The sequence below is a fragment of the Schistocerca cancellata genome, chromosome 1, assembly GCF_023864275.1.
Source record: "Schistocerca cancellata isolate TAMUIC-IGC-003103 chromosome 1, iqSchCanc2.1, whole genome shotgun sequence".
In the NCBI taxonomy this organism is placed as follows: domain Eukaryota; kingdom Metazoa; phylum Arthropoda; class Insecta; order Orthoptera; family Acrididae; genus Schistocerca; species Schistocerca cancellata.
Window position 1 is genome coordinate 674,906,176 of NC_064626.1, and position 17,050 is coordinate 674,923,225.

The following is a 17,050-nucleotide window of genomic DNA, read 5'->3' on the forward strand; positions in this document are numbered from 1 at the left end:
AAATCTCATCAAGCAAGTGTGGGATGCGTTGGGGACACATACTGCAGCACTTACACGTGCACATATGACCACCGAACAGTTATCAACCGTGGTGGTGAGGAAACGGGGTGCCCTGCCACAAGACTCTCTTACAAACCTTCGCAAATCAAACACCTTTCAGCCGTCAATTTTAAACCTTATTTCATTTGGTAACAAGTTCCAGCGTTTTACCACGCAATCTTCACGCTCCTGACTGACGTTTAGGTAGAATGTACCTTGCTTATGATCAAACCAAGGATCAGCAATACTGGTATTAGTAGAAATTTGCTACAGTGATCATTTCAACCATGACCTGCCGACTGAAATCTTTAAGATGAATAATCCGGTTTTCAGAGGTATCCGATACGTACACAGTGAAGTGATGACTGTAGCAAATTTCTACTAATACCAGTATTGCTGGGTCCTGCTTCGATAACAAACGAGGTAGATTATGACCGGAGATGAAAGTGAGAGGTTATGAAAGGCAGGACCTTTGAAACCTGATAGGACTTTCTGATGTCCACACTCTGGAAACCCGTTTCTAATAGGACGACAATAGTTGTGATCACAAGACTACACTCATTCGATTCTTGTTAGATAAACAGACAAGAACGTTATTGCACCTCCTCGACTGCTCCATTAAATCTCTCAATTTTTATCCCATATAAAATTTCTGGCACGATTTGGAACTGCGGTTGATGCATTAAAGTTAGCTTCCAGCAGTTTTGCAGTGCGACGAGATTCAACATTCAGCTGGATGAGATACACCTGGAGAAATATGTGGACTCTCTTGGGCACCGAATTGAGAGCACCATCCAAAAGAGAGCGGTGTTCCACGGGGTGGCTTCTCTTAGAAGTGACTAATTATTTGTCGGAATGCTTATTTTTAACGACAAATGACGATAAAGTAAAAACAAAAAACAAAACAAAAGTGGCTCTGGTGTAAAAGACGATAACTGAAGAAAGGGAAGTACTAATTACATTTAACAAATGTAACATAATTTTCTGGGAGGATGCCTATACTTTGGAAAATGTAAGTGCCTAAGAATCCGACGAAGGAGTGAATACCGATTCATAGGTAATATTAAAATCCATGGTACTCTGAAACTAAAGCGACAGAGGGAAGAGGAAAGTTAGTCCTCTCACGAACCTAGCCTCATTGTAGACACCAAGGAATGTGCTTATAATGGTGATAAAAAGTTTCCATTCGAAGGTCGTACTCTCCATAACCGGTATGCCAATGAGGCAAAATCGCGGTGAGCATTGAGACAATCACCCCACCGACGCACCAGCTTGGTGATTTCTGTTTGGTAAACTACCGTGTCCTGATGCGTGAAAAACATCCGTAACTGCCTGCTGAGCAATCTTGTCCTACAGGAATTGACAACTGTTCAATGCCTTATTTAAGGGAGCGAAGACGTGATAATTGCATGGGGAGAAATCAGGAATATTGGCGGGTGCTCAAGTGTCACCCAAATAAGTAGGCGTAATTTCTCAAGAATTGCGCAGTACCACAGATGGAGACACCAGGCTCTAGAAATCAATGAGCAGTGGGTCCCGGTAATCAGAGGAGATGATGTGTATCACATATCCAGCAACTGGCTGGCTTCGTTTGGACGCATTTGGTAATAACGACGCCATAGTTCACGTTTTCGAATGTACCACACGTACGTCGGAAGATACGAATGCCACACTACTCCCTTGCCTACATGTCGGTGCTTATATACCAGCATCGATGTCACGCTACCTTTATTTTATTTTATTTTCACGTCTAGTTCCGTAGGACCAAATTGTGGAGCAAATCTCCATGGTCATGGAACGTGTAAATACATGAAATTACTACATAAACGGAATAACAGATAAAAATGAAATACAATACAGCGACTCCCTCAAACGGAAACTCTTTGATCGCCCATTATATTTCAGTCTTCTGTTTGACGCATAGACATTCCGACGCCCTAACCCCGAAGATAAACAACTGCTGTGTGCTGTCGCAGATCAGACTTGAAAGTTGGGTTAAATTGGTAGCTGAGAGGCAGTGCGCGCTGCTCCAATATATGCACTAGTAATAAACAACAAAGTAGCATAGTATACTGAATGAAACAGATTTCGTGCCACGGTATGACGTGATTGCACTTTCCAGTTTGTTCGTTCTTAGGCACATGGCAGGCACACGACAGTCACAGATATGTTCCAACGAGTTCAGATCGGGTAAATTTACGAAGTAAGGCATCCAAGAGAGACCACTGCCATCTTCCTCAAACGCTTGTAGCACGATTATAGTTTTTGATAAGAACAGCTATCACGTTGCGAGGTGTTATCGCCGTCGAGGATGACATCAAGCATGAAGGGGGATCAGGTGGTGGACAATAACATTTACTTAGCCCGCAGCTATCATGGTGCCTTCGATTACTGCCACTGATTTCATGGAAGCCAATTGAATGTTCGCCATATCATAACACTACCCATAGGCCTGTGTCCATGGCGTGGTGCATGTCTCGAGCAGACGTTCGCCTAGTTGAGGGCGTATTCTGAAACGACCATCGACCTGGTGTAACAAGGAAAACAAGGAACGTGATTCGTTCGACCAGGTGGTACGTTTGTGCTGATTCACGGTCTAAGCTCGATGATTCCGTTCTCACTGCAGTCGTAACTGACTGTCGTCAACACATGAACATACAGGGGTCGTCTGCTGCGGAGGACAATTTTCAACAATGTATGCTGAATGGTGTGCTGTGAAACACTAGTGCCTGCTCCATCATTGTACTTTGTCGTCAGATCTGCCACAGAGCGTTTCCTGTTCTGCTATACAGCTAGTTATCACTAATGTTTAGTGCAAAATAATTATTACTACCGATAGAAACTGATGTTATTAACGAAAAGTAGTGCACACAGGTCATCACTTAACATCTTCTGTGAATAATTTGTGGAATATATAATAAGTGAGAAGTTCGCAGTACTGCCGGCTAGCTATTCAGTGGTTAGACCATATTGCCCCTGAGCTGGTTTGTTAACATGACAGTGCACCAGCACGGCTGTGAGGTGACAAGAGTCCTCACGAATGAACGGCACATAAGCCGCTCGCAGATCATATAGACAAGACACTGTGACAGGAAGACAGACAATGTCTGTTTCTCACATTTTCGGACTTTGATATATATATATATATATATATATATATATATATATATATATATATGTGTGTGTGTGTGTGTGTGTGTGTGTGTGTGTGTGTGTGTGTGTGTGTGTGTTTGCGTGTGTGTGACAGAGAGAGAAAGAGAGAGTACGTATTAATTCGCTGTCTTCAGCAGCGCTGCAGAGTGTGAGGGCAGCGAGTAGGAAGCTGGTTATCCCACAAAGGCAGAGGCGCGGTAGTGAGTCATGGGAGTGGGGAGAAGTACGTAAGCCATGAAAGCGAATATTGCTTGGCAGTCAATACGTAGGGGAACCACGAGTGTCTTGGAAGGAAACTCAACATTTTCTTTATTAAATACCAGTTATTAAAGTCAACATTCCTCATATCAGATAATAGGAGAGCCTATGGGTCATTAGGTCTTAATACCATCATACCGCGATGCAGTAAACAAACTAATTCAGTAGACAAAAGAATTATTGTTAAGTTCCCTAAGCTGTACGAAGAGCTAATACGTTTTACGATGTGAGCAAGAGATTTCGACCATGCTTCAAACTCACCGGTTGGCAATATGATGTACTCGGAGCTTGCTCTAATAGTTGGCTTCACCATGCTCTCGAAATTTGTTAGCTTTTTGACATGAATCTTTTTCAGACTAGTAAATTGTTATTATTTTATGGTCTTTGTTAATAAACGCTTCGTAATGGCATTCCCTTATTAATTTCAAGTAAATTAGATATCCACTCCACACTTATGACAGGTAGCCTGCATGCTACTTTTGAAGAACGCAGAGCGCTACAAGAAGTGTTTCAAGGGGCAACATCAGCGAGAGATTCGCAGAAAAAAGGTTGGAAGAAACTCTGTGCGCTGATTCTTTAAGATAGCCAGGAAAGAGTCAGCTTAACTAGCGCAGTCTCGGGTGGAAAGGCATGACCATTCTTCTGTACATCACATACCCCACTTTCAACGGAATTGCAGGGTAAACTGAGAAACTAATGTTTCTGGCTTTGCAGCCATGATATTCGCCTACTAGAAGCTCTTCTTAGAGGAGTTGGGAAGACCTCAGTGGGAAGATGACGTAATGTGGTGTGAGGTACCGATGACAGATGGTTTGCTCGATACGGGTATCACGAGAAAGACCGCCTACATTTTGGTCCTTCCCCGCGATTAGCTGCTGCGTTCGGGAATTGAGCTCCAAAATGACCTCTGTTATTTATGTTAGAGAAACTAAACCGTGAATTTACAAGCATTTCATGTGGAATCATCTCTCAATAGCAGGCTATCACTCCATTATTTCAAAACTGTTAATTACCAGCAGATTAATAAACAACTGCTAAACGAAAAGGCAGGCGAAGCACTTCGGAGATATTGGGATCACGCCTAACTTCGATGGCGAGCGAAGTGGTTTGACTGTAAGATCAGAACTGGTTCGGCAGTCTCGGAAGAACAATTTAGCAATCTCTCCTTACGTGGACATGCAGCTGAGAACAATCTGATAGTAGCTACACAAGCTACGCAAATACACTGTTCATAAGTTTTTTAATTTTCTTTGAAAGTGTGAAGAATGGAGACTATTTGTGATGCGTAAATTGGATGATTTAATTGTACAGTTTCTCATTTTCTGCTAGTAAAAACGCGAGTGGCATCACGTATAAACAAACCAATTGAAGATTTAATTATTTATAAAATATCAGTTCCTCTCTAAGAGTTTATTACACCCTCAAGGGAACTGATTCACGACGTGCTGTTTTATTCACAGAGGGGAACTACTGTAGAGGACTGCAGGTTGGTGAACATTAATTAGAACTTAGGCATTCCACTAAGGGTGGTGCAAGCCAATTGCCACGTCGCATGTATAGCAATCTTAGTGCAGAGTAGATCAGTGCATGTCTTCTGTGGTAACACAGAGGGGGTATGAAGGGGCTGAATGTTCGAGGGGAGGGGTTTATCGTACGCTGGTATATATCTCCCTTTCTCCCCCTCTCTTTTCCAGCTTGCCGAAAAACTTTTATTTCGGTTTACTACAGCGAGGGGATTTTGCAACGAGTTATGTGACATATTGTGGGAAAATGAATAATAGAAACTTTACATTCCGTTGCGTGTGTCGTTGTGCATATTCTGAGTACTGACTATAAGACATAGGTGAATGATTCATAAGTATATTATTCTGTAAGAGGCGAAAGTACCAAAATTGAGTATTGCAATATTTGTAGTCAGACATAATGCTGATGTACTGCTGTGAGTAACCTGACAAAATACCACCAACGGAAGCAAGCAGAAGTCTGTCAGTTCACAGAAAAAGTGCTACAGTGATGCGAGCTATTGTGGTGGTTTTAATGTACGGCGCGACATTTTCTGCAAGCTACACTGAAGCGCCAAAGAAACTGGTATAGGCATGCGTATTGAAATACAGAGAGATGTGAACAGGCAAAGTACGGTGCTGCGGTCGGTAATGTCTATATAAGACAACTAGAGTCTGGCGCACTTGTTAGATCGGTTACTGCTGCTGCAAATGATCAAGATTTCAGTGAGTTTCAGTATGGTTTTATACACGGGTCACGGCATCTCCGAGGTAGCGATGAAGTGGGAATTTTCCCCTACGACCCTTTCACGGGTGTACCGTGAGTATCAGGAATCAGGTAATACATCAAATCTCCGACACCGCTGCGGCCGGAAAAATATCCTCCAAGAACGGGACCAACCACGACTTTAGAGAATCGGTCAACGTGACAGAAGTGCTACCGTTTGGCATATTGCTGCAGATTTCAATCCTGGGCCATCAAAAAGTGTCAGCGTGCGAACCATTCAACGAAACATGATCGATATGGGCTTTCGGAGCCGAAGGCCCCCTCGTGTACCATTGATGACTGTACGACACAATGCTTTACGCCTCGCCTGGACCTATCGACACCGACATTGGACTGTTGATGACTGGGAACATGCTGCGTGGTTGGAACTGTCTCGTTTAAGATTGTAACGAGCGGGTAGACGTGCACGGCTATGGAGACAACCTCATGTATCCATGGACTCTGCATGGCAGCAGGGGACTGCTCAAGCTGGTGGAGACCCTGTAGCGGTGTGGGGCGTGTGGAGTTGGGAGTGATATGGGACCCCTGATACGAGTAGACTCTGACATGTGACACGTACATAAGCATTATGTGTTATCACCGGCATCTATTCATGACCATTGTGTGTTCCGAAGGTCTTTGACAATTCCAGCAGGACAATGCGACACCCCACACACCCAGAACTGCTGCAGAGTGGCTCCAGGAACAGAGTTTAAACACTTCCGCTGGCCACCAAACTCTCCAGACATGAACAGTATTGAGCATATCTGCAACGTTGTGTTCAGGAGAGATCTCCACCGTTCGTAGTTTTATGGATTTATGAACAACCTGAGGCGTAGCGCCGTATAACGATACTGCCTTGGAGGCGGTTAAGTGGGATATGTCTCTTAGAGCTGGATAGTGACAGATGGTGACACGAGACTTGACATGCACGTAGTTCATGTATCAGCCGATAGAGGACAGTATTGGATAGGGGGACTCTGATTTTAGTTTAGATTGTGCCTACTAGAGAGCACTAAAGTAAATGAATGTTTTTCATAAAGTCCTCTACTATTTTCATAAACTGTTATATGTCTTTTTATGTATGTAAAATGTTGTAAATGTGTTTTAGCAGTAGGAATGATGCGTGAGTGTGGTTTAAGTTTAATATGGAGATAATTGTTTAAGGGGCTCCGGAACGCCCTATACTTGCAATGTTAAAATAACGCTTATAAATTACATCTTTCCTCACAAAGTATTTGAGGTAGGAAGTTGAACTTTTTACAGATTATTTATTGGAATATGGGCTATAACTTAACACAGGGATTTTACAAAATTTTAGTTCAGTTATTAAAGATGATTTTATTTCAATTGTAATGAAAATTCACAACATTTTTTTGCAATTTTTTATTTATATATTCAAAAATATACAGTTTTTTGGAAAAAGGCTGTGTTAAATTATGCAGAAGGTACTGTGTAACATTTACTGAAAGTTTGAAACAAATATGTTTGGAAGATCCTTAGAAAACATGTAATTAGTATGAGAAAATAAAAGTTTTGGGAATCAAGCGACAAAGATTGGATTAACTTTTTAGTGCATTCCAGGTCCATAGGATGGATTATCTTCATCCTCTGTAAACTCCTCCTCCAGCTTCCTCTTGTTCCTCCTCCTGTTTACTCTTGCTTGTATTTCTAGACTCTTTACAGCCCTGTCTGCAGCCCGAAGGCGTTCCTTGTCTAAAGCAAGGATCGCTCGTACCATGTTAGAACCTATCTTCATTCCCATATTTCTAAATACCTTGCACCTTACAATGTTGCCATCACTGAAAGTCGCAACAGCATCATACACACCAAAGTGAAGTGTTTCTATTCCAACAAATACAGTCTTGGGGATTCTCGACCATATAACACTATTTACCCTTTCATTGGAGTTTTGAGTTTTTCCGTGAATACACTTTTTCAACAGTTCAGGTGCTGCTAAGTCTCTGAAAATAGGTTTTATCACCTCCATTATTGCATCTCACATCACTAAAATGTACCTGATGAGCACAGACGTTAATAATAACACCATTTGACAGCAGTTTAACAGCGCCACAGTGGGTCACGCACATGTAGAACACTTTAAAAAAAAATTTAAAAATAGTTGTAGTCTTCGGAATTGAATAAATTATATATCTATTAAAAAGTAATAGTCTGCAGATTCAGAAAACGCAAAAAAGTAAAAATTGAACTTTTCATGATTTTGAGCCTTTCCGGAGCCCCTTAACGAGTTATGTAGTAGGATATAGTGTGGGAACATTTCGAAGAAGCCCCTCCCGGATGATGCCCTCTCTTCCTCCATTTATCCCTCCTATCAACTCTGATCCTCACTCCCCCTCCTTTCCTCTTTCCTTTCCCTGGGCTCCCTCTTCCCCCCTTGCGTCCTGTTTTGTCCCCACTAAACCTCTCCCTACATCCCTTCTCCCCCCCCCCCGAGTTCTTTTGTATTCCCCTCCTCTGCCTACCCCACTCCCTGTCGCTTCTGCCCAGCGCCCCCCACCCCTCTTATGGGTCCTCATTCTCCATCAGCTCCTTTCCCAGCTCCCCCCTTTTTTTTATTTTCCCATCATCTGTCCAGTTTCCCCCCACCTGCTCTCGGCTGTGGTATGTCACATTTGTCAACTTTTTAGTGCAGTGTTCCAGTGACTGTTCAGTGTTGTTCGTCTTTCTCGTATTGCGAACAGAAACCATGCTGTCGCTGGGTCTGAATTTTATGTCTTTTGCGAACAGAAACCAGACTGTCGCCGTGTTTTTTTTTAATTGTCTGTCTATTGTTTTACCTGTCTGTTGTGTATGTATTTTCTTAGCGTCATCATCCCTCTGTTCTTTGTTTTTAGTTCCATGATTTCTTTTCGCCATGTTACTCTTTAAGTCTCCGATTTTATCGCCTGTTTTTATTATTTATTCTCTTCATCTTTCTAACAAAGTCTGTAGGCTGAAGAGCGGCACACTAAGCTGCTGCCAGCCCGCCCCCTTCGGGGGAAATTGAAATTCAATAAAGAAAAAAAAATTCGAATAAGTATGGATATGGACAATGGGGATTTTTGTAGGATAGATTTGTAAAGTAAGTTTATGGTAAAGGGAAAGTTAATTCAGGTATAAATAAAAACAGTAAATAACTTTATGCATAAGCAAAACTTCAGCATATTAGATCATTACGTCGGTAAAAAGTGCAGTCGTGAGGTTTACTATTTTGCGATTCGTTATGGATGAAAAGCGCGGACTGACGCGGGAGAGTGTTGTTTTGCTATTGGCTGTTGAGTAGACTCACCAATGGTAAAGCAATATTCTTCGCGAGCGTTTCTCTGCTGGTGGAGAAGACTCAGAGTATTCTAAGGAGGAGTCGAAGCCTAGCCATGAAACAGATCGGACGTGTGTAGTAGTAGTTCCGATGGAAACGATAAGTTGTTGGATCTAGCAGTGTTTCATACATCAATAGTGTTGGAAAGTGACGGCATAATTACTCCGATGTGTGTGTAGAAATTTCGGAAATTTTAAGTGAATTTTGTGACTAGAAAAGACATATATTCCACGTGGCGTATTGAGCAGGTCGGTGGCTAAAAACTGTGACTGCATTAGGTACCGACAGACTTAATATTTGGCGAGCATTATCAATAAAAAACAATCAGTATTTTTGTAGCTATTACGTTTTCGGGAAATGCAACACCATAAACATGCTAACGTGAGCGAAAGGGATTGTGGGTGACTGTGTTAAGACTAGCACGGGCTTGGCGGTGATACTTGTTCACCTACGTTTCTGAATATATTAACTGAGGACAAAATTTCCAAACTTTCATTTCGTGTTTCTCCCGAAACTTAGTTTAGTGACTTAAATTGCAGCCTGGTTCACGTCGAAGTACAGTAGGTTTCATTGGGCTTTCCTACTGATGATCTGCTGAGACAATGTTCACAGGTAGGTGCAGGTTCGTCGTAAAGGGACGGAAAGAACCGCGCCGCCGCAAACCGTGCAGGATTCATGGTGTCAGTTCCCTCCAGCACTACTTCAGACATTAGTCGAGTCCATGCCACGTCATGTTGCGGCACTTCTGCGTGCTCGCGGGGGGCGTACAGGTTTTAGGTAGGTGTACCGGTTTGTTTGGCTCTTCAGTGTATTACTTGTTTGGAGCTGGAACGCTGTAAGCTGTTGCCGGCCATCAGCATCTCGTGCCATCGCTAGTGCGGGCGCTGCGTTTCACTCACGGTGCAGGTCGAGCGTGAGGGCGACGCGGCGCGGCTCGACGAGCGGCGTGTTGCGCGCCTGGCAGGAGAAGACGGCGCCCAGGTGGCGGCGCGCCACGCCGCGGAACGCCAGCCGGTTCTCCACGACGCCCGCGACGCGCCGCTCGCAGTCGGCGTCCACCACCTCGCCGTCCAGCAGCCAGCGCACCGACGGCTCCGGCTTCCCTGCCACCACAACGCACGGCTGGCTCACGTTCTGCTCACGTTCAAGTACAACGTGTCATCTGACCGGCTCTTCTCACAGGAAACAAAGTGCAACAGTACCCCCTGGTTATTCATCTAGCCCGCGTAATGCTGCAAGGGTTAGAACCGACGCGGATTGCTGTTAACTACTTGATGCGGATGCCCTGAGCGATCCGGAATCGAAAGGATGACAGAAACATTTTAGTTGCTGACGAAACGTGGGGAAGCAAATGAAACCGTAACCAAAGTTTGTAATCGATCAGTATGCTAATGAAGTTACGTTGGAAGCAAAAAAAAAAAAAAAAAAAAAAAAGACTGCGGCGAACTTCATTTTGAAAAGGGTTTATGACATTGTTAAATTAAAAATAGATGGTACCTCAAGTGCCGGAATTCATCACAGAAAATAAAACCAGGATGCTGAAAGAAGCATTTTATAAGTAGAGGATACTTTACTGCAGAAATGTGGACAAATACAGGGGGGACATTTATAACTTCGACAAACGGCAGGGACAGATCCGTGACCGGAAATGAAGGAAAAAATGTTCTACGAACATATGTCCAGAAGTGCGTTGTTCCCACGGTAGATAGCACTGAAGAATTAAAGTTTGTGCGGCCACTTGCCTTGTGGTCCTTGTAACAGCAGAGTGGTTCAGTATTAACGTCGACACAAACCGAGATGGTGTTCGTGTACGGCCAAGCAGATGGAAATGGTCGAGTGGCAGAACCAGGTCCTCCAAATCTGGTGTACGCACAGTCCGCTGCTTCTACACATACATCTACATCCATACTCCGCAAGCCACATGACGGTGTGTGGCGGAGGGTACTTTGAGTACCTCTATCGGTTCTCCCTTCTTTTCCAGTCTCCTATTGTCCGTGGAAAGAAAGATTATATGTATGCCTGTGTGTGGGCTCTAATCTCTCTGATTTTATCCTCATGGTCTCTTCGCGAGATATACGTAGGAGGGAGCAATATACTGCTTGACTCCTCGGTGAAGGTGTGTTCTCGAAACTTCAACAAAAGCCCGTACCGAGCTACTGAGCATCTCTCCTGCAAGGTCTTCCACTTGAGTTTATCTATCATCTCCGTAACGCCTTAGCGGTTAGTGAATGATCATGTAACGAAGCGCACTGCTCTTCGTTGGATTTTCTCCATCTCTTCTATCAACCCTATCTGGTACGGATCCCACACTGGTGAGCAATATTCAAGCAGTTGGCGAACTAGTGTACTGTGACCTAGTTCCCTTGTTTTCGGATTGCATTTCCTTAGGATTCTTCCAATGAATCTCAGTCTGGCATCTGCTTTACCGACGATCAGCTTTATATGATCACTCCATTTTAAATCACTCCTAACGCCTACTCCCAGATAATTTATGGAATTAACTGCTTCCAGTTGCTGACCTGCTATATTGTAGCTAAATGATAAAGGATCTTTCTTTCTATGTATTTGCAGCACATTACACTTCCCTGCACGTTCGTCTGTGTGAAAGTACCATGATCGCACAAACGCCCAAAAAGGACTTGAAATGTTGTGTGATGTGGTTGGTGTCTCTGAGATACTTGCTTTGGTATAGCCCTGCTTCCTCTTGACCGTTTCCATCTGCTTGGACGTACACAAACATTCTCTCGGCTTGTTCTTGACGTGAATACAGGGTCATTTCTGCTGCTTACAGTACGCTGCGTCAATGGCACACCCTGAAACACAGAACGAACGCACGGCACGTTGTCACAGGAACTTTCATTCGTCAGCGCCATCTACCGTGGAAACGATGGATTTCCGGACAGATATTGGTTGGTTGCCTGGCTGATTTGTGGGAGGGGACCTTACAGTGAAGTCTTCGGTCCCACTGGGTTAGCAAAGGATGGGGAAGGAAGTCGTCAGTGCCCTTTCAAACGAACCATCCCGGCATTTTCCTGAAACGATTTAGGGAAATCACGGGAAATCTGAATCAGGATGGTCAGACGCGGATTTGAAGCGACGTCCTCCGAAATGCTTGCCAATTTGCTAACCACTGCGCCACCAGCTCGCTCAGTGACACACGTTCGTAGGACTTCGTTCCTCCATTTGCAGTCAGGAACCTGTCCCTGCACGCTTTCGGTTTATTAATGTTCAAACTGCATGTGAAGAAAAAACTGATAAATTGAGGACATGACCTATTCTAAGGTGTATGCTAATATTCTTTATTTAATTCGTAATGAAGGACATTAAGGTTCAGCCTAAAACGGATTATATTTTCATTTGTAGAAATTTTACTGATAAATCGTGCTGTATGGAGTATCCTGTTGTAGGATACCGAAACATGAAAAACCCAAAAGTAAGACAGAGCATGGATGCGTCCTTTAAAGATGTAAATGTGGAGGAAGATGGAGAGAATAAGTTGCATGCATATGGACAAAAATGAGGAATAGCAGAGACAATAACAAATGGTTCAAATGGCTTTGAGCACTATGGGACTTAACATCTATGGTCATCAGTCCCCTAGAACTTAGAACTACTTAAACCTAACTAACCTAAGGACAGCACACAACACCCAGTCATCACGAGGCAGAGAAAATCCCTGACCCCGCCGAGAACAGACAATAACATACTAAGCGTAACAAAAAGAAGAAAAGTAAACTGTTAACTTATTCTTCCATCCCTTCTTGACAAAAGAGCTTCGTAAGTCTAAATGAAAATAAACTCGATACAAGATTCTGATGAGGTTTTTTGGAAAAGGAGACCAAGCGATGGAGGAAAAGGTTTCAGATTCAGATCATTAAGAAGGAAGCGATGGACCGCCATAAACTTAGACGCAAAGGACATGTTAACACAGCAGACAACAGATGATGAAGCTTCTTGGCAGACTGAAACTGTGTGACAGACATACTCTCGAAGTTGGGGCCTTTGCCTTTCGCTTGCCCTTGGCCGCACACAGTTATAATCTGCCAGGAAGTTTTACGCCAGCGTACACTCCGCTGCGGCGTGAAAATTTAATTCTGAAAACTGATGATGTTGGTATCTATATACACTCCTGGAAATTGAAATAAGAACACCATGAAGTCATTGTCCCAGGAAGGGGAAACTTTATTGACGGCGGCGGTGCACAAATGCTGCGCAGCTAGCGCCATTCGACGGCCAACACCGCGGTTCCTGGTGTGTCCGCTGTGCCGTGCGTGTGATCATTGCTTGTACAGCCCTCTCGCAGTGTCCGGAGCAAGTATGGTGGGTCTGACACACCGGTGTCAATGTGTTCTTTTTTCCATTTCCAGGAGTGTAGATTACATAAGAAATACAAATGGTTTGGGCACACAAATAATTTTCACACAGAATGTTATCAGTGCACATCAGCTAATCACATTTAGTTACATGTGGACACTCATTTCTTAGTTGTCGAATTCTTTTCCCCAGAACAAATGTACGAAATAAGACAACTTTCAAATTGGCTCTGTGCACTATGGGACTTAATTATGAAAACACAAGTGACAACTTTCAGATTGCACAAAAGAGCCATGATAATAATCAGCAAACTCACTGTATAGATGTGTTCAACAATTCGGAGAAGGTTTACTAATCAGTTATAAAAATACAAAATTAACTTCATAATTAATGTTCGTTACGCAAGAGGATCTAGACTAAACTTACACTTCTCATCAAAAATAAATATAAAACTGGAAAGAACTTTTTCTACTTAGGAATACTGTTGCCCAAGAACATGTGCAATTATTTACATATATGTTGTGACAGGTACTGTGGCTGCTCTACTTTCAAAGATACACTTTGGCTACGCTCCTCGGGTAGGCCGTATTGAATTTCAAATGGCTCTGAGCGCTATAGGACTTAACATCTGAGGTCATCAGTCCCCTAGAACTTAGAACTACTTACACCTAACTAACCTAAGGATATCACACGCAGCCATGCCCGGGGCAGGATTCGAACCTGCGACCGTAGCGGTCGCGCGGTTCCAGACAGAAGCGCCTAGAACCGATCGGCCACAACGGCCGGTGTATTGAATTTGCTGAAGCTCTTATTTGGTGTGTTTCATATTACAACACATTATAGCTTGTATCCTAAACTAAAGTTTTCAGAACACTAGTACATTGAGTATATCTCCAAAAGGTATATTCTAATGACATTAAATGGTTCAAATGGCTCTGAGCACTATGGGACTTAACATCTGAGGTCATTAGTCCCCTGGAACTTAGAACTACTTAAACCTAACTAACCTAAGGACATCACACACGGCCGTGCCCGGGGCAGGATTCGAACCTGCGACCGTAGAGGTCGCGCGGTTCCAGACAGAAGCGCCTAGAACCGATCGGCCACAACGGCCGGCGTATTGAATTTCCTCAAGCTCTTATTTGGTGTGTTTCATATTAAAACACATTATAGCCTCTATCCTATATCTAAAGTTTTCATAACACTAGTACATTGAGTACATCTTCAAAAGGTATACTATAATGACATTAAATGTCAGATAATGAGTTATATGTGTTAAAGGTTTTAGGAGGTGCGTGTGTCATTCTGTTGTAAAGCTTTTGAAAATATGCATAAGCTTAGTGCATCATTTCTGTGTCTACTTCCACTACAATTTCCTTTAGAAACTGACTGCTCAGTCGTGCATTAATACCACATAATATTAATACTGTCATCGAAACGAGTGATAAAATGTCCGTCTACGTGAATTACACTGCAAAGGAAGCATGAGTGAGGCACCATATTGTTCATGCTTGTGAACGTACGCACACTGCTTTGGGTTAACGAGTGCCATGGGGACGTAGTGGGTGGAGTAAATCAGTGACGACGAAATTTGGTGGCTCTGAATTTCGCAGACGTTGTAAGACAAACTTGGTATTTATGTCACGCAGCCGGCTCGAGTCTAATATGCAGCAGTGGCGGTGGCGGCTGCCGATATTTAAAGGATTTCCATTACAGCGCGGAGTGGAGCGTCGGCGCGGCACCAAATTACTTTACGTCCCTGCCAGGTGTGACGAGTCAGGGAGGGGTTGAGGTGGTGGGGGTGGGGGGCACCGGAGGGGGACATTTAGCCGAGTCACAGTCCGTCCGGAAATTACCCTAACTGAAGAGCGGTCGCCGGATAACCGGATGCGGCAATGAAGGTGAAGAAGTCCGGAGTACGTATGCCCAATTTCCCAGATCAGTAGTCCAGATACAAGCAACGATTTTAACACAAGTTTGGTTTCAAGATGCCATAAATTTCTCAGCTGCAGGAACGAAGCACATTACAGCTGACTCACAACCAGAAATTCTCTGACCCTAGAAAAGTGTAATGGAACTCTTATTTTTCCTACCATATGTCATTGTCTTATCGGGTAATGTTAATTCCAATTTCATACATTTTGAAATTAATGTGTTTATTTATGACAAAATTCTATCTAATAAAATGAAATAAAGTCCAATCAGAAGTTGACTAAATACAAGGGGCGATCGAGAAGACTCCTAATGATATGTTGCTGCAGCGTATATGTAAAGTAGGGCTGCTCCGAAGCGGGTATATAAGCACCGACATCTAGGTAAAAGTTTATTGAGGGATTCGTGTCTTCCGGAAGTGCCTGTGGCAAATGCGGAAACGTGAACTATGGTGATGTTATTACCTAATGTGTTCAAACAGGGTCAACGTGCTGCTATTATTTTTTTTGGTTGCCCAATGAAAAACGCCAGTATATATCAATAGCAGAATAAAGAATGGGTATGGAGTTAGGAGGCAGCATGTCTGTCCAAAATCAACGTTGTGATGGAGTGCTGCTGTTTCCTGATAACATACATCCCCATGTTGCATACGTCATAACACAGAATTTACGCCAACTTCAGTGGGACACACTCGAGTATCCACACTATACTATTCTCCCCCATGCGATTAACGCACCTCCGATCCGTCAAAAAGGCCTTGATGGGTCGACAATTAATGTCGGACGAGAATTTGCAGCGGGCAGTTACGAACTTCTTCACGCAGCAAGACAGGATATTTTACTATAAGGATATGTTCAACCTGGTGCGTCGGTGAGATGACTGCTTCAACACTCAAGGAAATTTTGCCTGATTGGCATACCGTTCCTAGACTTTACGCCCTTTCAACGGAAACTTTCTGATCGCCCCTTATATCGAGCTCGTGCAAAGTCTTTGCAACACAACTCGGCCTTGATAACAATAATGAGGACTTAATCGCCAGTGAGCATCAATAATTTGCTACCTAGTCATCAGAGAGCGAATACACGATTTTACAATTAGATTTCTGTATGGCTCATTTGACCAAAATGTGTTCGGTCATGCATTGTTGCATTAAGATTTTACAAAAGCCGAGATCGTTTATGAGAAACCTTACTCTAGCAGTGACATAAAGCCGAAGCAATTAAATAAATCTATAAATAGATCGGGATTATTGAAAGGAAAAAAATCATTATTAATGTAGCACTGAAGGATGATGATGTGCACTACAACTAAAGCACCTAGCGAGGTGGCGCAGTGGCTAGCACACTGGACTCGCATTCGGGAGGACGACGGTTCAATCCCGCGTCCGGTCATCCTAATTTAGGTTTTCCGTGATTTCCCCACATCGCTCCAGGCAAATGCCGGAATGGTTACTTTGAAAGGGCACGGCCGACTTCCTTCCCCGTCCTTCCCTAATCCGATTAGACCGATGACCTCGCTGTCTGGTCTCCTTCCCTAAAACAACCCAAACAACCAAAGCTATTGTTCAATTATTTGTTTATTCAAATCAAACACAAATTTATTCCGAATGGGACCCTCAAACAGGTTGTTACCGAAAAACCTCTATGTGCAAGAAACGAAAATTATTCATTTTTAACAGCAAGCGGAGCGTTTGCAGGCAATATCGGATGTGAAGTAGAAGCATGGAGCCCCACATCGAATCGCTTAAAATGTAATGAAACATTAAAG

At 43.3% G+C, this 17,050-nt stretch overlaps 1 protein-coding gene across 1 annotated transcript in view; it reads right to left on the reverse strand.

Annotated features, from left to right (window-relative positions):
• Positions 1-17,050, reverse strand: part of LOC126093000 (nephrin-like) — a 245,731-nt gene that overhangs the window by 202,432 nt on the left and 26,249 nt on the right. Inside the window, exon 4 of the mRNA XM_049908694.1 lies at positions 9,937-10,140. Coding sequence (XP_049764651.1) covers positions 9,937-10,140 — 204 coding nt within the window. The remainder of the gene's footprint in view (positions 1-9,936; positions 10,141-17,050) is intronic.